General features: G+C 46.1%; 2 protein-coding genes and 1 pseudogene across 7 annotated transcripts in view; 1 reads left to right on the top strand and 2 right to left on the bottom strand.

The window, feature by feature from the left end:
- The window catches only part of WNT5B (Wnt family member 5B), a 104,882-nt gene that overhangs the window by 34,562 nt on the left and 44,562 nt on the right, over positions 1-25,758 (top strand). The window lies entirely within an intron of this gene.
- FBXL14 (F-box and leucine rich repeat protein 14) lies at positions 14,740-22,099 on the bottom strand. Of its 6 annotated transcripts, none has more exons than XM_058744161.1 (3): positions 21,562-22,098; positions 20,076-21,083; positions 16,834-18,687 (listed from the first exon to the last, which is right to left on the bottom strand). In XM_058744161.1, the coding sequence occupies exons 2-3, from the start codon at positions 21,008-21,010 to the stop codon at positions 18,600-18,602; spliced, it is 1,023 nt and encodes a 340-aa protein (XP_058600144.1). In that variant the 5' UTR covers positions 21,011-21,083; positions 21,562-22,098; the 3' UTR covers positions 16,834-18,599. The 6 variants fall into 6 exon arrangements, with proteins under 6 accessions (XP_058600142.1, XP_058600140.1, XP_058600144.1 ...); XM_058744160.1 differs by having other exon boundaries at positions 21,185-22,098; XM_058744159.1 differs by lacking the exon at positions 16,834-18,687 and adding an exon at positions 14,740-14,998 and having other exon boundaries at positions 20,123-22,098.
- LOC131483717 (RNA transcription, translation and transport factor protein-like) lies at positions 21,558-25,686 on the bottom strand (annotated as a pseudogene).

The raw sequence follows: 25,758 nt of genomic DNA on the forward strand, positions 1-25,758 counted from the left end.
GAGGGAGCCACTGGTCAGGGAGTGGAAGAGTAAGCTGGGGAAGGAAGGCGGCCAGGAGCAGGTGAGCTGCTAAGCTGGTTACTGCTGGGGGCCTTTGACGTTAAATCCTCTGGAGAACGTAGCCAGAATGGAACACACGGCCCAGGGACTCCTGTTAGTGGCCGAGGGCCATCCCAGGGAGCCCTTAATTCCCCATGCCTAATTCCTACCAGTATGGGCAAAGAGAGCTTTGCTAAGAAATGTGGTATCTGGCAGTTAAAAGGTGGGCTTCTGTGTCCTGAAGTGTGGAGGGGAGGGGCCTGGGTGGGCACCAGCTGCGTGCTCTACACCTGCAATGTGTATTTGCTGAATTGTTCTGTATTTCACTCTTTGTGATTCCCTACAGTCTTTCCTGGATCTAATGGCAAGGATTATGTATTGTACTTTGTGTGGTTTTACAAGTGAAAAAAAATGAGGCAAGGGAAGGCCAGTCAAGCTAAGCCAAGGACTAAGTGAGCAAAGCAGAATAGAACCCAAGTTTCTTAACAATTTCACTTATTTTAGTCTGAGCATACACTAAATATTCAATAAATCTTTGACGATAGGATCATGGAGACCAAATGGTATTAATTCTCCTCTGTCTCTCTTGATGTTTACCCCTTCAGTGGTCTCCCGAGTGATTGTGGTAATGCTGGGGGGAGTCATGGCGCCAGGGGCAAGGAGAGATGCCAGCCTTGTCACAGCTCAGCTCCTCTGCCCCTGTCTGCTGAATCGAGTGAGAGATCCCTGCAAGACAGTGGCACATTAAATATGACATTATTGTCAACAGTCCTCGTACCGTGTGGCATTTATTACTAATGCTCAGTCATTGCCATGACCGTTTGACTGGACAGTCCTTCAATCACAGTTTTTGAATCTTGTGTGTATCTTAGATTTTAGATATACTTGTGTATATCTCCCAAAGCATGTTTTGTATAGCTGTAGTCATGAAACACTTACTTTTTTTTTCTTGCCTTTTTTGAGAGAGCGAGTGAGCCAGAGCATGAGCAGGGGAGAGGGGCAGAGGGAGAGGAAGAGAGAAGATCTTAAGCAGGCCCCACATCCAACAAAGAGCCCAGTGTGGGCCCAGCTCAAACCCACAACCCTGAGATCATGGCCTGAGCCAAAATCAAGAGTCAGATGCTTGGGGTGCCTGGGTGGCTCAGTCGGTTAAGCATCTGACTCTTGATTTCGGCTCAGGTCATGATCTCACGGTTCATGAGTTCGAGCCCCGCATAGGGCTCCTCACTGACAGAACAGAGCCTGCTTGGGCTTCTCTCTCTCCCTCTCTCTCTGCCCCTCCCCTGCTTATGCACTCCCTCTCTCCCTCTCTCTCTCTCAAAATAAATGAATAAACTTAAAATCCTTGAAACATTTTAATCATCTTATGTTGTTGCTTTGACTTTGAAGTGGTTACCTTGGGATAGGGACACAGCAGTTATCAAAGAGTGACTTATTAATAAATCTGGGCTTTTAATAGATATCTCACTACTTAGGTTAGTGCAAGTTTGTAGTCATTACTAAAGGCTTCATCTGCCTCCTTCAAGTCAAAATCATTTGAACCTAGTGTGCAAAGTATGTGTCTTCTACTCCACTTGTTCCTCAGATATTTACTGAACACCTGCAACATAGCAGGCACTTCCCTGAGTATAGGGGCCACCAGGGTGAAGACACTTCCTGCGCTTTGGTCCCATGAGACCTCACCGCCCTGAGCCTGGTGGTTCTATGAAGTCTTAAGCTCCATGACTGGAAATGCTTTTATCAAGGATGGGGAGGGATGATCCAAACTGTAGGGAACAAGAGAAATGACAGCCAAGTTTGCCTGGAGGAGTCAGGAAAGGCTTCATGGAGGTAGCAAAGAGGAAAGGAAGATTTACAGGCAGGTAGGCAGGGATGGAGCAGTGTAGGTGGTGGTATGACAATGCATGCAATGGTTTTGATGGAGGAAACATTTTTTTAATGTTTATTTATTCTTGGGAGAGAGAAAAAGCATGAGTGGGGGAGAGGCAGAGAGAGAGAGGGAGCCAGAGGATCCATAGTGCAGAGCCCGATTCAGGGCTCAAACCCACAAACCGTGAGATCATGACCTGAGCCAAAGTTGGATGCCTAACTGACTGAGCCACCCAGGCACCCCTGGAGGGAACATTTTTTATAACAACTTTCCTGAGATCTAATTAATGTACAACAAAGTGCACTCATTTAAAGTATACAATATGGTGAGTGTTGACACGTGTATGCCCCATGAAATCACCACCACAATCAACATACAGAACTTTTCTTCATCCCAAAGTTTCCTCCTGTACCTTTGCAAACATTTTAATGCACATAACGTGCCTTTTAAAATTCAGGGTGCCTGGGTGGCTCAGTAGGCTAAGTCTGACTCTTGTCTCAATGTGTAAGCAACAGCTAGAAAAGCAAAGCAAAGGTAAGTCCTGGCATTGTCTGCGAGGCATTCTCTGATTCCTAGGTCAGGTTAGGGCCTTTTGATTTGAGTCTCTCACCCCCAACCTATACAAGGTACTTCTCCTGTCAAAACATTCATCCTGGGACGCCTGGGTGGCTCCATCGGTTGAGTGTCCTGCTCTTGATTTTGGCTCAAGTCATGATCCCACAGTTGTGAGATCGAGCCTCACATGAGGCTCGATGCTGAGAGTAGAGCCTACTTGAGATTCTCTTCCTCTCTCCCTCTGCCCCTCTCCCCTGCTTATGCTCTCTTTCTGTCTCTCTCTTTAAAATAAAAAATAAAATGTTTTTAAAAAAAACATTCATTCCCCATTTTGGTAATTACTTACTAATTGTTTCCTTTCTCCACAAGGCTATAGGCTTGTGACACTGGTGCTAAGGTTGGTTCACTGCTATATCCTCAGCCCCTCTCACAGAGCACCTAGTAGAAACTCAACACATATTTGCATGCCTGTCAGCTGAATGTCTCCCGAACCACCATGACTAGGAGATCCTTCTAGGGAGAGGGAGTGATGCAGAGAGGACACTACCAGACAGGCCAGAAGCACTAAGACCAGAGCCTCATACAAGGTGTTGTAGGGATGCATAGCAGAAAGTAATGGAAGGTTCTACAAAGTTCATTTGAGCCAGGCCTTGAGGAGTGAGGACAAGTTCTTCAAGCTGGGAGGGAAGAACATTCTAGGCCTGGGGCTACAAAATACACGAGGCCACAAAAGCGTGAAAAGGTTGCATGTGACCAGCAGAAGAGGCTGGAATTTGGGAGGATGAAGACTTGCAGACAATGAAGCTTGAGGAGTAACTGGGGCCCCTGCAGGCTTATGGCAGCTGATAGCAAGGAGTTGGGACTTGACTCTTAATGTAACAGGAAGTTAGTGGAGGTTTCTAAGCAGGATAGCCATATGATCAGATTACAGTTTTAGGAAGAAATCTCTGGGATAGAGTAGAGAGGTTGTGAACCCCTCCCCCTGCAGAATGCGTTTTGGGCAAGCACCAAGCACCCAGGTGGTTCTTCCACAGGTCAACACAAGACTACACCTGGAGAAGCAGTGGGATGAATAAGAAGTGGGGAGGGGAGAGGTGCCTTGGGAGGCAGGCAGGAGTCTGCTGGGAGCTGAGGGTCAGCTAGTCATCCAGAGGAGCCTTTAGAACCCTCTTCTGAGGCATCTAAAACTCAGGGCCGCCTAGGGCCTAGAGCATCAGTGATGCTTATGTCACACGACACTTTGTGGTCCTGCCACGGGCATGGTTTAGTGGTCGGATGTGGGCAGAAAACCTTGGTGACACAGCCAGAAGGATCCTACCTTACTTCAGATGTAATCTGGTCACAGCTCCTGGTGTTCTGATGACTGTTTTAGTCTAATGTGAGCATGATTATTCCTGTCAGAAAAGTTTTGGTAGGAGTTCATTGGAAAAGGCAGGGGTCTTCTTTATAAGTCATGTTTGACGAGCTTAACAGTGTATTTCAAAGGTACTTTTTTGCCAGCAATGACAAACAAATTGCTCCTGAACTAGATGGGAAAGATCTAAGGACACCATCTAAGCACAACAGTATCAAAAGTATCTCCACTTGTCTTTATTTGCCCTTAAAAATCTGTACAAACAAACATGAACAGACTCTGGACTCTAAGAATAATATTTTCTGTGGACATATATGGACAGCTAAGCAAAACCCCAAGGGAGAAAAAACTTCTATTAAAATAAAAATAAGGATTCCCCACAGCTTTATCCTTTGCTCACTGGGGTCCCTTTATTCCACTTTGAGATAAAAGTACTTCAGTTTCTCAGGGGATGCTGATTAAGAGTTGAACAAAAAGAAAGTATTTTTTATGTATTTATCTACCTACCTACCTACCTACCTACCTTCCTGCCTACCTATCTCTGGCCCTGAATCTTCCAGCCATAAGCATAGAACTTCGTGCGTGGCTGGGATAATGGCACTTTGAGTAAACACTAACACTGCCACTCAGGAAAAAAGCCATCCTCCTCATTGGTCAGTGAGAATACTGTGCTCACCGCTTCTACCCCCATCCAAAAGCCCATATCTGAAGCTCGTGGAGGGCTCTTTGAGATCCGAATCACACCCCTCGCACCTCGCCACCCCCACTGCCTGGCACACTGTGATCCTTGCCCCTGGAGTTGCTTTTGGCTCCTGTCCACGCTGTGTCAGCATCTAGAGCTGACAGTCGTGGGAGCTTATGGAGGCATCTGGTGGTTGGTCGGGAGGAAAACAGTGAGTGGAGAGTGTGTGGTCAGTTTTCACATGTGCACTGGAGGAAGCGCACAGAGGGTTACCGTCTCTGTGGGAGTGTCTTTGGGGAATTGTCTGTACTTGGGTCCTGGGGAATTATTACAAAGTGGTATGAACCTGGCTGGCTCAGTCGGTAGGTAGACCAAGCAAGCCTTGATCTTGGGGGTGTGAGTTCGAGCCCCAGGTTGGGTTAGATTACTGAAAAAAATTCTTTTAATAAAAAATAATAACAAATAAACAAAGTGGCTTGCAGGTTGGGCACAAACTCTGAACTTCCTCCCTTCACAGGGTCTTCAGTGGAGAAGGTCCCGTCCTAAGAAGGCAACTCAGGGAAACTTCCCCTTGCTTGTGAAGCCTGCGGGCATGTGTGTTTGTGTCCACACTGAGATGCACATGACAAATTGTACACAGTGCCTCAACACAGACCAACAGGTTTTTTCTGTTTACATTTAACTAGCTTTGAACAGCAAGAGGAAACCTTAAATGTCTCTTTTCTTCTCACAAACCCTTTCTCTAATAAAATTACTGGAGATAAAGCAAGGAATAATTAAAACAGCCGTTTAAATCAAGGACCTGGTTTGGCTCGGCCTCCCTTGGAGACGTTTTAGCTTGTGCTGTGCTAATAAAGGCCAGGCAGGCTAAGCTGACCTGAGTGAAAGGCAGAGTGGCCGTTCCAGAGGCTGGGGGGAGGGGGTCTTGTAGGCCACTGTGGCTCATTTAGCCCCTCACTCAATATTTTTGTCCCATTGAAATCAAGTTGAAGCTGACATGGAGGGCAGCCTCCAGGAGGTGGGGGAGAGACCAGGAGGTCAGGAGAGATGAGGAAGAGAGTAGTTCCGGTGTGGAGTCGGACTAGGCTGTCACTCTCTGGGGAAGCTGGAAAGAATTTAGTGTTGTATGTCTACAAACCTCAGTTCTGCCTCCTTATCTGTCACTGGCTGGTTCCTCCTGCGCAGAGAACTCTGTAAAGCAGCAACCCCCAACTTTCTTTTTTTTCCCCCTAAAACACACATGAGGCACACTCCCATGGGCATATCCAGATTACAGGCTGCGGCACAGATAAATCAGGCTGTGGGTTGGGAGCAGTTCCCAGTGAAACTCCACTTCTTTCTCTCCCACTCAGACCTCCATACAAGTAAGTGTAAGACGTTACTCTGTATCCCGAGCCCTGGGTGCAGGATTCTGGCCAATAGTGGCTGCCAAGTAAATATTTACTAAGTGAAAGATAGCCTGAATCCACACTAATTTGTATTTTTGAACAGTCATTCATAAATTCTAGCATTTTAACTATTAGTTGGCAATTAATCCCAATAAGCCAACAGGATCTTGTGATTGCGAAGGGCCGTTATTGTAGGTTGGTCAGAAGGAATATTTGTTAGCATTTTTATGGGCTCTCAAAGTAGTTTTAGCTCTAAAACTGATAAAGCCAAGCACAAGCTTTATCAGTCCTGCCACTTGACTGTCAGCACTATGTAGATAAACTCATAATAGTTCCCAGAGAGGAACTTTTTAAGAGATTCTTAAGCAGGAAACCAAGGGAGAGAGATTCTTAATGTTGCCTCATTACCATAGACCCTTTGGGGGCTTAATATATTCTGACAAAAGGTTAATTTCAAGATCTTATACAAATGAAGGATAAGATTCTGCATCAGATCCAAATTTGGGGCATTTTGTCACCTCACTGCTGTTGGCAACTCTGAAAGCTGGAGTTGGTCCAAAAGGACACAGACCGCTCCATCTCCTAGGGCATCTTGGGGCAGGGAGATGGTATTAGATGGGGACTGAAGGGCAATTTTACCTTGTCATCCAGATTTTTCTATTCTGGATGATTTTTTAAAATAAGGATTTATGTATCACTTTTAAGAACAGCAGGCATATTTTAAGTAGGCATATTTTAGTAAAAATAATAAACTGTGGTGTCAAGATTGCCAATCAAATATAGTCATGGCAGTTGTCACTCATCTGGCCACCAACAATCTGGATGATTCTGGAAAGTTCCATAGCTGTTGGGAGGTGCTGGGGCAGAGCAGGGGAAGCAGGGAACCAGAGTCAGGTGCACAGCAATCCCAAGCAGGGTCTGTGGTTGCTGAAACCAGATTGTTAGGCATGGAAGCGGTGGTTTAGGGAGTTAGGTGAACCAGATGATAAGTGTGCCCATAATAATGGAAAATGAGTGCACAGGGAGAATTTCAGAAATAAGAAGCAATACAGCACAGGTGATTTGAGCAGGAGTTAGGTACAGACCTTGGTTATTAAGAGCATGAGAGAAGGATCTAGAGAAAAACACTGTAGAGAAACGAGGCTCCATTTCTCCCCCTTGGCTACCCTGCCTGGTGCAATCTGAAGAATACTTCATATTTTCTCCATGGATTCAAGGGCACTTCCCAACTATTTTAGGTATGCCAGCTAGACACAGTGAACTCTGGACCGATAACATTTCAGCCTCAAGATATAATTTCCTTCTCTCAGGAGGCCTTGAACAAAATTTTCTGCTAGTTAATTTGAAAGCCCACACTTTGTACTTCTTAGTTCTAATTGTGGTCATCTTCTTTTCTGAATGGTCTTAGGTTGGTTTTTACATACTTTTGTGATCTAATAAGAGTCTGAAAGATGTTTACATCCCAATATTCAACCGCCCTGAAAAATCGGAGATGCATTGTCATCACTGTTTTAACAAATTACTGTTTTCAAATTGCTATTTTACCCTTTCCCAAACTGATTTTGGTAGGAAGAGTGACTTCTGAAACAACCCATACTTTGTTCCATATAGTATGTTAAGAGGGTGGAGAAGCATAAGAATAGTGATGAGTATTAAGATAATACTGATAAGCCCAGCAAAGAAGCAAACAGGCATTCTGAGTAATGATTCGGGAAGCGTATCCGGGAGAGGAAGATTTGGAACAACTCTACCTGTAAGGCAGACTTACCTCATGATTTGCTCTTTCTTTAAGGAGCCAGGCCCACTTAGACTCTTCTTTAGAGATAGTCCACTGTCCTCTCTGATGCCCTTGAATGTATCACTTCACCTTACTGAACAAGTTCATCCTCATGTAAAGCAGGGTGAAGATTATTCGCTCCTGGAGAAAGCTGTCACAATATTTTGATAACCAGCAGAAGTGATTCAGCAAGCCTGTCTGTCATTATCTGGTGAGAGGACTCCAGAGGGTAGAGTTTCTTTAGGGAAACTATATGGCCCCCTCCTCCTGCAACACCCACCAAAAGAAGTATGAAGGCCAACATAATGTACTGCTATGGTGTTAGTATTAAATGTAATAAATTAAATATAATAATTGTGCTTTTATCCATCTGGTTCTCTATTGCTTAGGGTTTTAGGGAAAACTGAAAAATCAATAAGGCAAAATATATCAATAAGGCATTTATACTGATGAAAACAGACAGGAGTTTTTTTTTGGTTTTTTGGTTTTTGTTTATTGGTTTGGTTTGGAATTTTTTGGTTTTTGCTTTTGACTAGAGATATTTTAGGGACTTTGAAGAAAGGACCTGAAAATTATTACTCAGCCTGGTATTTATTTTGCAACATATGCTGACTTCTAACTTTCAGAGCTGACCAGCCTAATCCTTGATCATCCCAGAATGAGTTTAGGAATTGTGATCATTTCCTTTTTACTGGGTATTTGCATACATCACTCACCAGCTAGGTTTAGAAGGATGAGCAGCAGTCTCTCTGTGCTGAAATAGAATGATGTGAATTTAGGACCAACCTGAAATGTTCATTTCTCAGCCCTTAATGAGCATTTATGTAGCATGAAAATATTGAGAGAAGAAAACTGTCTTCCATAGTGTACTTTTTTAAATAGGCTATTAAGAATGGTTGGGGTTTTATATTTTCATCTATGATTTGCATTAGGACTTTCATGGATATTTGCTCTGTGTTGAGGGGAAGGGTCAATGTATATAAATAAGAAGAAGGATATCTGGCAAGATTGGGAACATGACCTCTTGCCCTCCAAAGCCTGGGAAGCCCTAGTGAATGCTCCCAATCTTAGCAGTGTATGGACATGGTGTGAACTCTCCCCTCTGCATATAGAGTGGGGGTTAGAGGTTAATGAATGAGTGCTCTCCTCACCCACGAGATCCTGTTCTATGGTGGTTTTATAAATAAGGGCTTAAATGGGGTCAGAATAGGACCTGCGTATTGCTTCCAAACCCTCTCTTTTTGAAGAGATGGCGTTCAGAGATGACACCCTTCCACCAGGGAAGGGAGGCATGGGGCTCTTGGGCTTGGGGAACTGGACGGCTGTACTGGTTCAATATGTCTAAGAGAAGGACCAAATGGAAAACAAAGTGGGGGGGGGGGTCCTTTGCTGCCCCCTATTCTTCTCTAGTAATCCCTTAAAAAATAATTGCAGACCCAAACCTCTGGCCTCTAGCACATTTTCCACTTGATTAGAGGCCTTTGTGAGGTCGGGAAAGGGACCCGCGGCCTTGTACATTGTGCTGAGGCCTGAAATGTCCAGCTGGGATTTTTTTCCATCAAAAGGGGATTTTAGTAAAACCATTATCAGGGGCTTAAAGGAGAAAAGCTGTTGAGCTGCAAGTGAGGGGGTAGATTAGCATTAGCAGGCTTGTTCTGGGCACTGGTGGAGGGGTGGGAAGGTGTCTGCAGCCCTGCGCACAAGTGCTGTGGTTTCTCTGCAATTCCCTGGCAGGTGTAGAGGCAGGAGTGGGCACAGGAGTGGGAGCTGCCGGGCTCAGGAATGGTCCATGGGGCTTTACCTCCAGGGCATCAAGTGCGAGGCAACCCAAATGAAGGAGGATTGCAAGAAAAATGCAGGGTACATGCTGGGTGGTATATGAGAGGCCCCAGACGTGCTTCATTGTAGGTTATGTGCCTCTGTATCACTGGAACCCTCCCCCCACAACACACACACATACACCACTCTCTGGGCCCCTCTTTACACTCTCTGTAGACGGGGCAACCAGAACTCAAGGAGCCTGGAAGGGGCTGTGCTGGATCACTTAAAAATTTTTTTTTTAAATGTTTATTTATTTTTGAGACAGAGAGAGAGACAGAGCATGAATGGGGGAGGGGCAGAGAGAGAGGGAGACAGAATTGGAAGCAGCTCCAGGCTCTGAGCCGTCAGCCCAGAGCCCGACGCGGGGCTCGAACTCACAGACCGCGAGATCGTGACCTGGCTGAAGTCGGACGCTTAACCGACTGAGCCACCCAGGCGCCCCTGGATCACTTTAAATTAAGGACGTGGATGTGTGTGTAGACACCTTTATTTCTGTGGGGCAGCAACAGAGGGGACAGAAGAAGGTTAGGAGAGCAGCGGCAGTGGCTGCCCTGTGTGCAAATAAGTAGTCTGGCTGTGTGGACTGGCAGCCCTCTTGGGTCAGGGCTTGCGGAGTTACCTGAAATTGTCTTCTTGGGTTACTAGAGTTGTCGCAATACCTTCTTTGCTGGAACGGAGCATGGAAAGCTGAGCCGTGTGGAGCTGGTAGGCAGCTGGTAGGCAGCGTTCAGGCCACTGGAGCCAACCGCTGCCTGTAGGGCCCGTGTGAGGGATGTCACTTGCCAGTGGCCCTGGAAACGCCTGTTTTCTGTTTCTCCCCGTGTACACTGTCGCCCTAGCTTGCTTTCCCTGTACAACCAGGATGCGGGATAGAACATACCGCTCTCCTGACCGCAGACGCTGACGGCTGTGGGGGGTGGGGTGGCCCCTGTGTCGGAGCAGGGTGCTGGCAGGTGCACAGGGCCGTCACCTTCCATGCACATCCTCAGCCTCGGGCTCACCTCAGGCCAGCCTTGTGGCCTGGTAGCCGGAATGTTTGTCTCAAGTCGGATTCACACAAAGCAAGAGGGCCTGTCTTTTGAAGATGTGTGCTAGCCCAGGAGAGCTGTTCTTGGAGGCTGTGAATCAAAGAGCAACCCTGCTAGTTCCTTTCAACGACCGTCCTGAGAAACTGCGAGTCGTTAGTCTGTGCTTTCCCTCACTTAATTTCATTGCAATCGCTCTTGGTTATTCTGGCTCCTCAGCCTGCCCCGTGTTGTCTTGTCCTTAGCCTCACATGGAGGGATGCAGGCTCCCCGGCCTTGCTACCACCTCTTTTATTTGGGTTGCTGTCCCTCAGGCTGTGCTTGGCATGGTCACCTAAAAATGGCACATTTCAGCTGCAATGTCCGTAGAGCTGTCTGGGGAGATTTTCTGCTTTTGTAAGACATTCATGGATGATGTCGGGATTGCTAATTTGCTTCGTGGCTGGGCCCTGAGTTCCAGAAGTTTTTCCTTTTCTCTCATTCTCCAACCCAAACTATCCTCTGTATTAGCTAGTAAAGCTGTGTCCTCCACCGTGGATGCAGCTTGGTAGAAGTAGCCACCTTCCACCTCCCACATTTTCATTCCATGTTTGCACCAACTGCTCTTCAGATCCCGCTTTGATTCCCTGAGGCCAGACTACGGAGCACCTGGACAGCAAGAGCCCTCAGGCCTCTCCAGCCCTCAGCCTGCCCCTTATTGTGTGGTTTATGGAATCTGGCCAACTTGGCTTAGAAGTTCTTTTCTTTTTGTTTTAATTTCTCCTACCTTTTCCTAATGTCTGTTTTCCATAGGAGGAATTTAGATATGTGAGCAACCTCACACCTTTATCAGGCTCTTAAACATTTTCAATGTCATAGATTCCTTTAGATTTTATGAAAATGCCTTCATCTGTAATAAAGATGCTCATTTTGTAATAGAAATAGACACTCCTAACATTTAAAAAATACTTTTGTTTTTCCTCAAAGGCTCTTTAGAATTTTTCATTACAGATGATATGCGCTTTTTTTTTTTTGCCATAAAAAAAGCCAGAACTTCTACTCTTGCTGTTAAAACTCCAGGGGGGCACCTCTCTCAGTCGGTTGGACGTTCAACTTCAGCTCAGGTCATGATCTCACAGTCCATGAGTTCGAGCCCTGCATCGGGGTCTGTGCTGACAGCTTGGAGCCTGGAGCCTGCTTTGGATTCTGTCTCCCTCTCTCTCTGCCCCTCCCCTGCTCATGCTCTGTCTCTCTGTCTCAAAAATAAAAATAAAAACATTTTAAAAAATTAAAAAAAAAAAACTCTCTCCACGTATGACTAAAATTTCAGCCCATTTGTTTTCCCAAACTTCCCAAATATGACAATCTAACCAGATTTGTACAAGATGGTCTTTAAGAAAAATTAGAAATTGATGTTTGATTCCCACAGCCTCCAAAAGCAGAGCACTGTGAGCTAAATCAGGGAACCTTTCTGAGGTCACATCTGTTACCTTGCTCAGAGAACAAAGTGCTGTACACCTGGGCTCCTTTGAAGAGCTTCACTGATGTTTTAAAATTTAATTTCATCTTTTTTGGTAATAATCCCTCCTTTGTCAGCTCTTAGACCCTGGGGAAATTCTTTGGGTTGGGGGGAAGATGGGGTGGGGGTGGTGACTGGAGGGCATTTGTCTGAGGGGGAAGGTTTGGGCGCCCCACTGGAAATAACCTCCAATTCGCAGACAATGCTGCCGCCTGCTGACAAAACATAGGGCTTGCAGGCTTTGTGGATAAATACGTTTCCTCTTTCTACTTTCCATCTTCCACATTGGAAAACAAATTTCCATTCATTTGTAGTAACTATGCTCTATTTTTCTGCCTTATAGTGGATCTTAAAATCATCTTAGTAGACTAGCGGGAAAGAAAAATACAAGGTTGGACTCCCAGCTACCTCTGATACTGGTGTAAACCTGATTCATAGCTGTGTCACAGTGGGGAGGATCAGTCTTAGGTGAGTGGGAGAGGTTTCTTGTTTTTTGCGGGGAGGGGGAAGGTCAAGGAGCAATGTAGAAGAAGTCAACATTTATTTTCCACCCCTGCCTTTCAGTAAAATGTAGTGCTTGACTTCTGTCTCCTAACTCGCATATATGCATTTTTTCAATTTTTTAAAAAGATTCTATTTTTAAGTAATCTCTATACTCAACGTGGGGCTTGAACTTAAAACCCCAAGATCAAGAGTTGCATGCTCTACCGACTCAATTTCTGTTTCTAAACTAAGCAGTAATGAGGCTGTTTGCTGCTAAATCCTATGTCGTACTTACTCAAGTGAATTTCTGAGGCTCCTCTTGTGAGTCCACTGAAATTTAGACCTTCATGTGTGGGAAGAAGATAGGGCAGCTGTCTTCCTTTGGGCCATGCTGCTCTAATTGTCGCCAGTTGACTCTGAGTACAATGGCAGGGCATCTGGCTAAAGTGCACAGACGTCAGCTAGGGTTGGAAGAGCCAGTCATCTATTCCAGATTCACAGAATGAGGAGACCTTGTCTGCTTCCTGCAGCAGCAAGCTGTGAGCCTGATAAAGCTTACATCAGAGAATCTGGTCAGACCATTTTTACAGAGTATTCCTGAAACTCTCTAAATTGTGTGTATTTGGAATGAACTAGAAGAGCTAGAAATTATCACTTTAATTTTTTCATTTCCATGTTGTTTCCTTTGGACACACCTACTGGTCTGGTCCTCTTTTTTGTTGTTGTTTTTTTGGTTCACAGTAGGGAGCTTTTGAGCTATGAAGCTAAGGTTTAAAACACTGAAGTATAATGGAAGGTGCAAATTAGTTGCCTTCCATCTAAGAACATTAAGAATTTGAGAGGCATAACTGTTGTTAATTCCTCCCTTATTTCATCCATCTGTCCACTTTTAGCCTCAGTGATTTTACTAAAGATTCTAGGAATATTATGACTAATTCTTTTGGTTCCTCCCTATTTAGAGACCATTTCTCAAAAAGCAAATGGTAGCACACAAATGTGTGCATTAAAATGCCAGTTTAGGGTAAGGATTTCCTAAGGAGAAATATTATTATGGATGTTTGCAAACATTTTCATATTCTTTTCAGATGAGGAAAATAGTACTTGCAAGCCGTGCTGAGTTATCCCTTGCTATTTATAACAAGTTAATCTGGTCTCAAAGAATGATTTTCCCACAGGCCAGGTCCAGTGACTCGAATCCATGATATGAGTAGTAATTACTGACAGACAGCTGTGTGCGAGGCCCCGTCCTTCTGGAGTGTGGATTACATAAACTGAAGAGCAATAAACATAACAGAGTGCCTGATACTAACAAATTAGACCCTTGTACTCTTTCTGGACAAGAGGGATTTGTAACTAAAACATCTGGTAAGTCAAGCCTTTTTACCTTTGAATGAAGAGGAAATAGCTGGTGATCCTGCAACTTGATTCTACTTTATAAGGATTGTGTGACAGGCATTGTAGTGTGCTGAACATGTGCGAACTCTTAACACCAGCACAGACTTACAGCATTCGTACTTCGCATCACTATTTGTGACAAAGCAGTGTTCTGGAAACTGGCTCAATTCCTCTGAGGACAACAGGGAACAGATTTAACACTACTAGCTACTTCAGTACCCTAGAGCCCTTTCCCAACTTGCACTAGTTTTCCAGCTTCTCAAATAACTCTATATATGATGCTGACAAGACATATCTAAGTTTGCACAACGTAATAATACATATTAAATAGTAGTAACTTTCAGCAGTTGGTGGGGTTTGTTTTTGTTTTTGTTTTTTCCCTACTCCCAATGAAAACAGGCCCTGGTTTAGCACCTTTCTGAAGCCAGGGGTTAGGGTGGCCCTTTACAATACCTCAGGGAAAGATCAAAGAGCTACCTGCATGCTTATCACCCTCTGAGGTGGTCAGTCAAGTCTGCAGCAGTCGGTTCTGATAAGTACTCCTCATATCACCGTGGCAAAACCCTCTTACCTTTGTCAAGCCTCTCTCCCCATTTATAAAATCAACTGTGCAGTATCAACCAGATTTGTGAAAACAAACATTTGAGACAGAAAGTGAACACTGTGTCATGACTAAATTCTTCCAGCAGGTTGCATTCACGTCCCTAACACTGTCCCCTCTTGTTTCTTTGCTGCTGCAGAAGACCTCATTCTTTTCTTTGCAACTGACACTATTTTCCACCATCACAAATAAAAGTGAACTTACAAGGATATGTGGCATTTGTGTTTTACACAATTACAGTCTAAGCACAATGAGATAATAAAAACAGAAGTCTTTTTTTAAGAAAAGAATGTGCACTTTTCTGGGTTAACAAACAGCAAGCAGAGGAATTCCACTTCTGTTTTGTTTTATTTGTGGGGATGCTCAACATACCACCCCCACACTAGTGCTGCACAGTTAAGATCTCAAGCTTACTTTCTCTTCCACCTTAACCGGAAGACTCGACTTTACATAGTACCAAATGTTCTGGGTTGGTACAGGCAACTCCACCAGGCAAAATCAGAGCAATCCCTGGAAAAGAGGAAAAGACTGAAACTGATCATTTGTGGACATTTAAATTTACTCATTGTCTAGAAATACTCGTTTTCTATGCAAGACCTGAAAGTACATGCTCTTTCCAGCTGTGCACTTACCTTTGCTAAGTTCTAAACTAGTAGTTGCCAGTGACCCAAATATGAATGTCTTATCTGTTTGATACCATTCACTTTTCAAAATATTTTAACTTGCTACATCATATTGGAACAAAAACAAGATATGCGACCCAAGCACAGGCCTGTGTTTGACCATAGCTTTCCAGTTTCTAATCCTGTGCTCCACATTATCTTATCAGAAAGCCTCACCCCTGCCTCCATAGGAGTTCAGAGGCATACAGAGTTTAGGTCTTGCCCTCTACTAAGTGGATAGAATGATCTTAAAAGGGAGTGATGTGAGATGCAGGGAAGAGAAGGGCACCAGAGAGGGCGACTGATACATGACTTACTGTAGCCTCCCTTTCTCCAGCAGGGCAGCTGAGAGCAGAGGCCAGGGGCTCCCCCTTTCAGGGGACTGGCAAAAGACGGTTGTCAGAGGCTGCATGAGGTCTTGGTTTTGTTTTACAAATCTGATCTTTTAATCAAGAGGTTCTTATTCCTTGAAAACACAGTGGTCTCTGGGGGCCATACCTTTCCCCTTTGAAAACTTGAGTTCACATTTTCTAAGTCAAAAGTAAAAAAGGTTTTACTAATTCTGAGACCAGCGTCTATCTAGTAACTGCTGCAGGAAAGCACCAGGATTTAGGGAACAGGCCATACTTCAGTTTCCATATCAAGTGTCCTTTTTAAAGAGAAAAGTCCTTACCTTTAAAAGGAAACTCCAATGAAAGAAACATTTGCTTTTTCAGATCTTTGTTGATTTGAATCAGGAAAGAGTATGATCAGTTTGAATTTTCTAAACTATTTAAAGACAGGCTGTAAGTTAGGCAAGCATCCCTGTCTCTGTTGCCAAATGTGGGGTAAATCAGGTGTGGGGTGGGGGGGGGGGGCTCCCCCACTTTAGGACTGAGGAATCCCACAGGAGGGAGTCCACAGCAGGGAGCATCATGCAACAATGCCCAGCACTTCTAGCTAGAGGCCTAGCATGGTCCTTATGGGGCTGCAGAAACTGTCTGAACCCCAGTGAGGTTGCACTGATAATCTTTTCCAGACAGACTTCAAGGGCTATTGCCCAATGAGGCTCAGAAAAGAAAGGTATGTGGAGCCCTGTCCTCACCACTACCCAGTTTCTATGAGGTTTATTACTTCTAGATGATAAAGTTTACACTAAGGTCCTATTTTGGTTGTTCACTTCTGAAGTTTCAGCAAATACCTGAACCAGGTTTTCCTGTTATTCTAAAAGTTGCCCTGAAGTGCTTTTTAACTTTTGTAGCGCCCACAAAACATCTTATCATTTTCTTTAGTGCTTCTAATTCCTGTAGGTATGGCGGAGATTGGATCCACCCATATTCCCTTTAAGTAGTGCCCTGTGGCATGAGCTTGTCCACGCTGTGATCAATCAGCTGCCACTCATTTCTGTGAGGTCACCTTACTGGAAACCAAGGTACGATCAGTAACTAAACCTTCTCAGGTACGGAAGGGAGCTGGACTTTGGAACTGGACTTGGTTTGAGTCCTGGTTCCCCTCAATTAGTGGCTGGGTGACTTAAGGCAAGTAGTATGCCTTATCTGGAAATAAGGATACCTGTTTCAACAGGTTGCTTTGAAGACTAAAAGGAGAAATATTCAGGTACCATGCAAAGCATACCATAGGTTCTCAACACATACTCATTTCTTTCTACCCATGAAGGTTGAGAGATAAACAGTTAACCTTGACTGATGAAAGTAAATGGTTTATTCATCGTTTCCAGAGACACTCCAGATATAGTAAGCATACCCAGTTCAGCATGAGGACAGTAGGCCCATGATCTTAACTTTCAAACATTCATTCACCGACCTTTAATCAGGCTTATATTTATTTAGCCTTGCAAGTAAAAAACAAAACCAAACAGAAAAGTGGAAAACTTCCTGTTAGTTGGTAGGACTGTGTATTAAAATGAAGAATGTGAGCACAGAGTCTAAGACTTAGGAGGTGCTCAAATTTTGATGGACTGAATCTGTACAGTCATGCAGTCTGGGAGAAAGAAAGATCCTCTAAGGAACTTAGAGCTTATGGAACCTTCATGCATTATAGTGCCAAATCAGAAAGCTGACCCTAATTCCAAGTCCAGACTTCTTATTAGGGTTCACACATCACCCCCCCCCCCCGACCCCCCGCCCCAGGCCATAAGCACTTGCAACCTAAGAGGGAAGAAAGAGATCCACACCTTCCCCAAAGAAAAGGAAGATGGATCTAGTGTCAGGCTCAATTAGACCCAATTGTGATAGCTCTCCAAAAAGGAACAATGCAGCTTTTGTGATAGGCTCCAGCAGAAAGCTTGGAAATTTTACAAAACAACCTTACCCCGAGAGAAACTTGGGTTCTAGCTCTCTTCCTGGAAAGAGGGGTCTTTGCAGGAAAGTTTTATACCACTCTTACTATCTCTTGCTGGGATCAGTATTTTTGGTTTAAAAAAAATCTCAGAAACAACGAGAAAGACCTATGTGAAACCAGGAATATGCACTGCTCCACTGTTTGAGCGCTTATACCTTTCCACTTCCACAGCCCAACCACAGGGTGTCGATTATTTAGTTAACGTCTACCAAAGGGAACTCTTTGCTAGAATTGTTGGTATTCATTTATCTGCCCTGAAGAATTCTGTCTAAGAACCCTCACCACAGTGGATGGAGTGGCCAGCTTCAGAGCTGGAAGTGCTTAAAATGCAAATGTGCAAGAACTCCTGGCCAACCTCCCCATCCCCCAGGAAAGTGCTTAAATACAGCCAGGCCTGGAGGAGAATGTTAAAAAGAGGGGCTGAACTGCCTTCCTCCTCTCCACTAGGACCCTCACTCACACTGTGAGATTCAGCATGCATGAGTGAGCAAGAGAGAGAGCGAGCAAGGACAGCGCTCTTTTAACTTTCTGAACAATGGCTTCAGTTCCCTCCACCCTTCACCATTTCACATCCTCCCCACACCCACTCAGAGTGGAAAGAAACCCCTCTTTCTCCCCCACTTCCACATCCCATGAGCCATTTTTCAACAGGACCCCTCGATCTCATTTCCACCCTGGGGAAACCGTGACTCTTACAGATCTCGTTTTTAAAAAGTTCCATTTTGTTCAGCTTTTTAAAATTTCCATGTTGTTGACAGTTTAAAACCAAGAATTATACCAATCTCCAGTCCAGTCACATTTCTAGAAACAAAACATTTAGATGTCAGTGGTAAACCTTATACAGAATAAATGTTTAACTGTGAGCTTACACCACATAGGATGCACCAAACCCTATACCTTATTTCCTCTTAGAGTACACAAACAGCACCTCCTACTTTGGCGTGGGCCCAAACACACACTGCCTTCAAAATAATTCACAGATACAAGGTTTTTTGTTTTTGTTTTTTTTTTTCAAAAACATACTTCATATTTCCTCTTTTATTATATAAATATCAGTTTAACCTTTTACTGTAAGAATATAAACGTTTTAAGAGGATCTTTGTTATTATTTATACAAATTCACAAACAGTACAATTAATTGATAAAGGTCTCTGGGTTTCTTTAACTCCATGGTCTCGCAGGTTGCTGTGGAGGATTCTAAAAAAATAAACAAACAAAAACTCCAACAGAAATATACATCCTACTCAAAAGCAATTTTTTTTTTAAAGCCACGAGTCCCAACCCCCACCAAAATAAAGAAAGCCATCTATTCCTCCATTTAGAAACAGATTTTTGTAAAACCCACAAACTCCCATTTTATTAACAGAACAGAGATGAGACAGGAGTTTCAGTCTCCTCCCCTTCACGTTACAGCCCCAGGGGCTCCGTAGGCCAACTCTGCCCCTCTGCTTCCAACAGGAAGCCTCACTGTGTGACCTTTTTGTGGGGAAACTTGGAAGAGGGTGAGGGTAGGGCAGAATTTGCATATATAATAATCATTTTCAAGACACAATCTGCGTCTCAAGCAAACAAACAAAAGTTCAACTCTCATTTCTTCCACACATTTGTGCTATAAATTAAGTCAAGATTTATGGACACCATTGGGCCCTCAAATCCCAATGGAGGGGGAGAAAAAATTCTAGCCAGAATGTGGAAGTGGACACACTGGATGGATGGGGTTTGGGAAGAAGCCAAAACAAAATGGACGTACAAACCCAATGGGCATCTTTCCAGTCTAGGCACAAAAATGTTTCAGTCTCAAAATATCTCTCTTGTAGAATTCCAGGGCTTCAGAGAAAAAAGTAAACTAAAACGAGGTAGCCAGACATATATATATGTATATATATATAATTTATATATATATAATATATAGACTATATTCAGCAGAAAAAAAAAAGGACCGTGATTTCGAATTTCTCTAAAAAATGAAAACAAGAAAAAGAAAGACAATAAAAAGGAAATGAACGTGAATAGCAGAGCACTGTAGGAGAAGGGAGGAAAAGAGCCTGGGATTAGTTACAAAGTGGAAGGAAGAAGGGTGAAAAGGCCGTGGTAGTTGGGTTTGCTCTTTATACATTTCAAAATAAAAACCAGATCACAGTATTCAAATGAAAGCTTAAGTGAAGGCAGACATTTTCCTCAACTCCCCAGGGTTTTAAGGACTAGTCACTCCCCACCCCCTCCCCCATTTCCAAATGCAAAGCAGTGGGGGATACAGTAGCTCAAACAGTCCTCCATCCCCCTGCCGAGAGGAGTGGGTGGGTAAGTAGCTGATTCAATCTCTCTATCCTCAGGGAAAAAGAGAGGGGAGTTAAGGTAGGGGTAGCAGAGGAACCCCAGATGCAATGAGAATGGGTGCATAGTGGGCCGAGGTGCTGGAGGAGGGAGAAAATGAGCCTGAGGCTTCGTGTCACTGCCCCCATCTCATCCACTACAATGATCTATGTGTAAGTGTGCATGTCAAGTGTTGGGGGGGGGGGGGAGGTGTGGTGGTGACTGGAGGATGAACAGGGTGGGACAAGGGGAGCAGGTGCTGCTGCCCTCACCTGACCTTCTCACTGTCCGTCATCTGCCAGAGTCCTAGGTTGAGTACCTTGAGGCAGGGCAGCTGCGTGATGCGCTCCAGGCCGCGCTTGGTGATTCGGGTGCAGCCATACAGATCTATGCCAGTGAGCTGGCTCAGGTGCTCCGCGATCAGCTCCAGGCCCTTGTCTGTGATGCGCACACACTGTCCGATGTTGAGCGTGCGCAGCCCATGCATCTGCCGCACCATGCGGTTGATGCCATCGTCGCTGATGTGGCAGGAGCAGAGGGACAGGGACTTGAGGCCGTCCAGGCCCTGAGCTATGTAAGCCAGACTCTGGTCCCCCACCTTGTCACAGAACGACACATCCAGCCCCGAGAGGCGAAGGCTGCCCATGGCCAGATGCATGATGCCAGTGTCACTGATGTTGTCGCAGGAGCGCAGGTTAAGGCTGCGTAGGCTGCCCATGTGCGACAGGTGCAGGAGGCCCGCGTCCGAGATGCCCCCGCAGAAACTGAGGTTGAGGAGCCTCAGGCCCGTCAGCCCCCGGGAGATGTGCTTTAGAGAAAGGTCAGTCAGCTTCTGGCAGTCCTGCAGCGTAAGCTGCTCCAGGCCCAGGCAGCCCTCGGCGGCGCTGCGCGTCATGCCGGCCAGGTGCCCTATGCCCACGTCCGAGAGGTGGCGGCAGCTGCGGAGATTAAGGCTCTTGAGGCGCTGCAGGCCCCAGGCGATGAGCAGGAGGCCGGTATTGGTGATGTTGCTGCAACCTCCCAGCTCCAGCACCTCCAGGCCCTTGAGGTACTGGGCTATGCGGCCCAGGCTGCTGTCGGTGATCTGCTTGCAGAGACTCAGGTTCAGGGCACGCAGGGAGCCGATCTCCTGCACAAACGCGTGGCCCAGCCCGTTGTCAGTGAGGTTGTAGCAGCCGCTTAGGTTGAGGCTCTCGATGTTGGCCATGCCCTGGATCACGTAGCTGAGGCTGCGGCGGAGGCTCAGGATCTGCACACGGCGGATACCCCGGGCCTGCAGGCTGGGGAACAGCGACGGGTTGGCCCGGCGCAGGTGCAGCTTGGCCTCCACCCCCCGCCACACCGACTTGTGGTAGGCGGCGTCCCGCCAGGCCGTGCACACCTGCGCCGCGCGCCCCTTATCCCGGACGTCCAGGTAGCCGAAGATCATGGCCAGCAGCTCGGGGAACAAGCACGAGATGTGGGTCTCCATCTTCCTCCTCCCCCCTCCGCGGCGCCGGGGGGAGGAGGCGCGGGCCCCGCCGCTCCTGCCCCGAGAGGCGACAAGAGCGGTTCGCCCCGGCCGCTGCCGCCGCCGCCTCGGGCCCAACGGACGGCTCCTCCCCGCCTTCCGGCTCCGGCCGCCGCCGCCGCTCCTCCTCCTGGTCCGTCCGTCCTTCCTTCCTTCCTGCCGGCTTCGCCTCCCTTCCCTTCCCTCCCCCCGCCCCGGGCTCCGCTCGGTCCTCACATCCCGGGCGGGGAAGGCGCCCTCTCACTCACTCCCGAGCCCGGCCGGGCCGCCGCCTCCGCCGCCTCCGCCGCCTCGGGTCTAACCACGCCGCGCTCGGGCCGCGCCGCTCCGCCCGCTCCGCCGCCGCTCCCACGCCCCCTGCCGCATCCTCTGCCTCCTGCCACTGCCGCCGCCGGCCGCCGCCGCTGCTGCTCCGGGCCGGGGGGCCCCGGGGGCTGCGAGCACGGGCTCCGGGCGCCGAGGAGGCTTCCTGCTGCCTTTGTCTCTCGCCCGCTTTTCAAACCTCCCAGCCCGGGCCGCCCGCACTCCGCCGCCCAGGCGGGGGGACCTGGAGGCCAATCCGGGCCACCGGGCGCACGTTCCTTCTCCCCCCCGCCGTCCGCGGCCAGTTGGGAGCTGCCGGCCCGGGCACGGAGGACGCCGCGGCCGGCGCGGCCGGAGCGCGGCTCGGCGCCGGGCCCGGAGCGAGCAGGCGGGCCGCGCGTTTGGTAGAGTCCGGGCCGGACCCCTCTGCCCGACTGCTCCTTCGCGCGTCCCCTCCCTCACTCCCGCCGCGCTCCCCCCGCGCGCGCTCGCGCAATGGTACGAGCCTGCGCTGCCGGAACTGTCGGAGCCGTTACCCTGGAAACCGAGTTCTTCCTAGTCTGGCCGCCCCGATTTTTAACCCTGTAGGCGCCATTTGAGAGCAGCTGTCAGCCAGGCTCTTCCCCACCCTTCTCCTTTTCACCCCGTAGCCCGCTATTGAGCCATTCCCTTTCTGGGCCACGCCCCAACCCCATTCCTTCTCTTTTTCTTTGCTGCTGACGTCTGCGCAGTCTTTTCCCATAGTTTACCCCTGCAATTCCTGACCCCTACTTTACACCCTTCTCCCTTTATTATCCTTGCAAGACCCTCTTCCAGTGGTAGTACTCAATAATCATCACTCCAACTCTCCTTCCTTCTTTTACTGTCCTTAATGCCCCTTAACATGTCTCTGCTATCACACCCCCAATTCTTCCAACGGGGCTGTTTCCTACGATTCCTTTCTCTCCAGTCTTGTGCCTCAAATTATGAAGAAACTCGACTTTATTCATCTCTGCCCTAGCTTATCACTGACCCTCTCCGGCCCTCATGCTAGAAGTATCCATAACTGCTTCCATCTAGCATCTTCTGGTTGTGTCCATACGCCTCTGTGAGTACTTTATACATCAAAACTTCCCTCCACTTCCGCACTTGGCTGCTGAACTGTGAAGTGAACTGTCGGGAGCGCCACAGATGTCCTCCCATCTCCTCAGCCTGCTTTACACTTAGAAGGGAGCAGCCGTCCCTAAGCCTTGTTTTGTGATCTTTTCCTTTCTCCCCAGCCTTTTAGACTACATACAGTTTTACGGACACTTGTATGATAGTATATTTGTATGTACAAACACAAAGATACTGTTTAAATAAAATACAATGACTATTGGGCTTGGTTTAAAATGCTCCAAGCAAATGTTTGTTGGTTTGTCAACTGTTTCATTGAATCAGGGCAGTGCTCTTTTCTACAATGTGGCTCCTGAGTCTCAAATGCCCACACTGAATATAGGATTTCAGAATTTCCTTTTAACTATCCCCAAACCATGAATCTTTGCATCAGAGAAAATGACCCTATTTTTAATGAACTTATGGGTCCGTACAACTTGATATAGGACAACCTGATCTGTTTATCGGAAAAGGAAAATGGTTTCATTGATTGTTTGAGGACCTGAACAAAATTTTGAATGGGCTCCATTTTCAGTATATGAGATTAGCTTTTGGCCACTTCTCTTTGCTCAAGAGACCAATACAAGTGCATACAGATTCACTAATAGGCATAATATATATTACACACACCCCCATCCACCTCTCCTGTTTCTTAAAATTTTTTTAAAGTTTTCTTTATTTTGAGACAGAGCGACCTTGTGCACACAAGTGGGGGAGGGGCAGAGAGAGGGAGAGAGAATCCTAAGCAGGCTCAGCACCCTCAGTGCAGAGCCCTAACCCACAAACTGTGAGATCACGACCTGAGCCAAAGTCAGAGGCTTAACGCTCAACTGACTAAGCCACCCAGGTGTCCCTACCTTTCCTGTCTATAAATCAGGAAATGCAGAAGCAAAAACTCTTACACATTTGCCACCTCACCCACATTACACATGATGTGAGGCCCATAGATTTTTATAACCTCTCTGAAATAATGGACTGTACTGTTAGTCACCTAGATGATCCAGATGTGCTGAGGCAATAATTTCAGGCCATACCTGAGCCAACACTCTTCTCCTAGAGTGTATCTGGCCTTATGTTTGTCTCAGTCACTTATGACTAAATTTTTACCTTAAACTCTACATGAAAGTCACTTTTTTGTTGTTCTGTAGATGTAGATGTATTTGTATCGATGTGAAAGTATCAGTCCAAAACAACTTAATCCTACTTAACACAAAACAAAGTGCTAGACCACACATGGGGTAGGGGGAGCGGGTTTGTAAACTGGGAGCATGACCTGAAGAAAAGGAGCTTACTGGTTTTCCTCCTCTAGACAGGGTATTGTTCTCAATTCTGAAGAGTCATTCAGTGATGCCCAGAAACACTTTCTCTAGAAGTTGGCCACTTGATCCTAGTTCTACCAAAACTTTTTCCTGAGTTTTATTAATACAGAGGCTTTTGTTGAAGACGTTCAAACATATTTCAAGGATTTGCAGTAATATGATTATTTTCATGTTCAACAAATAGGAAAATAAACATCAAGAAGCATCTCAGAAAATGAACATTAGTGGAGAAAAGGAAGTGTGGCATCAAATGAGCCCTATGCTGTCTGGAGATATGGTGACTTTTTACAGCATTGAGAAAATGTCTCCCCTTTCTGGGTGTCAGTTTCCTTATGTAACAGTAGGGTGATTTGACTGGATAATCTTCAGGGACCCTTCCAGTATTAACACCCTGGGAGACCATGAGCCTAGATTAGTCCTACTGGCTTCTCAACCCTGGAGCTTGTGCATTGTTCTTAAGACAGGCCAGAGTTTAAAATATTTTCACATGCAATGGCTCCTTGGGGATTTTGGTTTAGGCTCAGATTTGGGACACAAAAATGGATGGAGCATATTAGAGAGCAGAGACCTTGATTATCTGAGAAAGATGGATACCAATGTAGAAAATCCTGTGGATAGCTGTTCATCCCCCCCCACACACACACTTTGCTGAACTTTATTAAAGCAAAAGCGAAGGTAAATCTCTAGAACATAGTCAATTTTCTGGGATTCTTCCCTCAAAAATATGACAGTTGATTTCCAAACACATGCCAGAGTGTACATGGTTCCCAACTATACTTAAGTCAGTGAGAAGCTGAAATCCTAAGATGTACATCTTCCAACTGTCTGTGGTCTGTCTTTGGATCAACAGTAATTGCCTGAACAGCTACTATGGCTTCATTAATTTTTGCCTGTAGGTCTCTGAGCTCTTCTATGTGCAGCAATTACAGATTTTGAGCACTTCCTTAACAACTGCATCTCCAGTGTCAAAACCAAGAATATATTTATCTAAAGTAACAGGCAAGCCCTCTTTTGTTTGATTTGCTTTAGCAACTGCATCCTGCTCAGGTGCTCCTGGACCAAAATGCGAGTTGCCTTAAGCATTACCAGGTAACCATTAAGATGCTGAATCTGAAGAAAGTTAGCCAAAGCCATTACACCAGCCTTAAGATCAGGATTATTTACATCCAAATTGATCAGTGCCTCTACACTGTCAGCATTTTTTGTATTATCAGGTAGCAAGCCCTTGTATTTTTCAGCATTGTCTCCATACTCAAGTCTAACGGCTAAACCAAGAAGCCAGTCAATTACTTCTTGTTGATCTTGAATCTTGAAAGGACAGTTAACATGTCTGAGATACTTTTCAAAGGACTTGGACCAGTCACTGCTGTGGATGTTTCTTAAACTACCTCTGCCTTCAATCTTGTGGTGTTTGATTTTCTGGTCTTCAAGTCAAACAATAAGGTTTCTAAATTCTGTTTCAGTTTTTCAGTTGAAGCCAGCAGGGTTGTGGTAGTTGAGGGCCATCAGCTTGCCTTGGAACGTGGTCCCTGCTTCTTGCTTTGGTTCCCTGGGCATGGGTTGAGAGGGGGAGGCAAGGAGGGGCAGGCAGCACAGGCACTGTTCGTGTTCTAAGGACTTGTTCAGATTTTCGTATATGGTTCCATAAGTTGCAACCAGAAAGGAGTTTTTTTCTGAATGAGCTATTCT

This window comes from Neofelis nebulosa, chromosome 8, assembly GCF_028018385.1.
Source record: "Neofelis nebulosa isolate mNeoNeb1 chromosome 8, mNeoNeb1.pri, whole genome shotgun sequence".
Lineage (NCBI taxonomy): Eukaryota > Metazoa > Chordata > Mammalia > Carnivora > Felidae > Neofelis > Neofelis nebulosa.

What these genes read in the sequence shown, in the direction of transcription:
- FBXL14 (XM_058744156.1), bottom strand. Translation starts at nt 21,274, where the DNA reads ATGGAGACCCACATCTCGTGCTTGTTCCCCGAGCTGCTGGCCATGATC. An exon ending in ACGGACAGTGAGAAGGTCAG is followed by an intron (nt 18,688 to 20,075) that starts GTGAGGGCAGCA and finishes TTATTTTTTTAG; the next exon opens with AATCCTCCACAGCAACCTGC.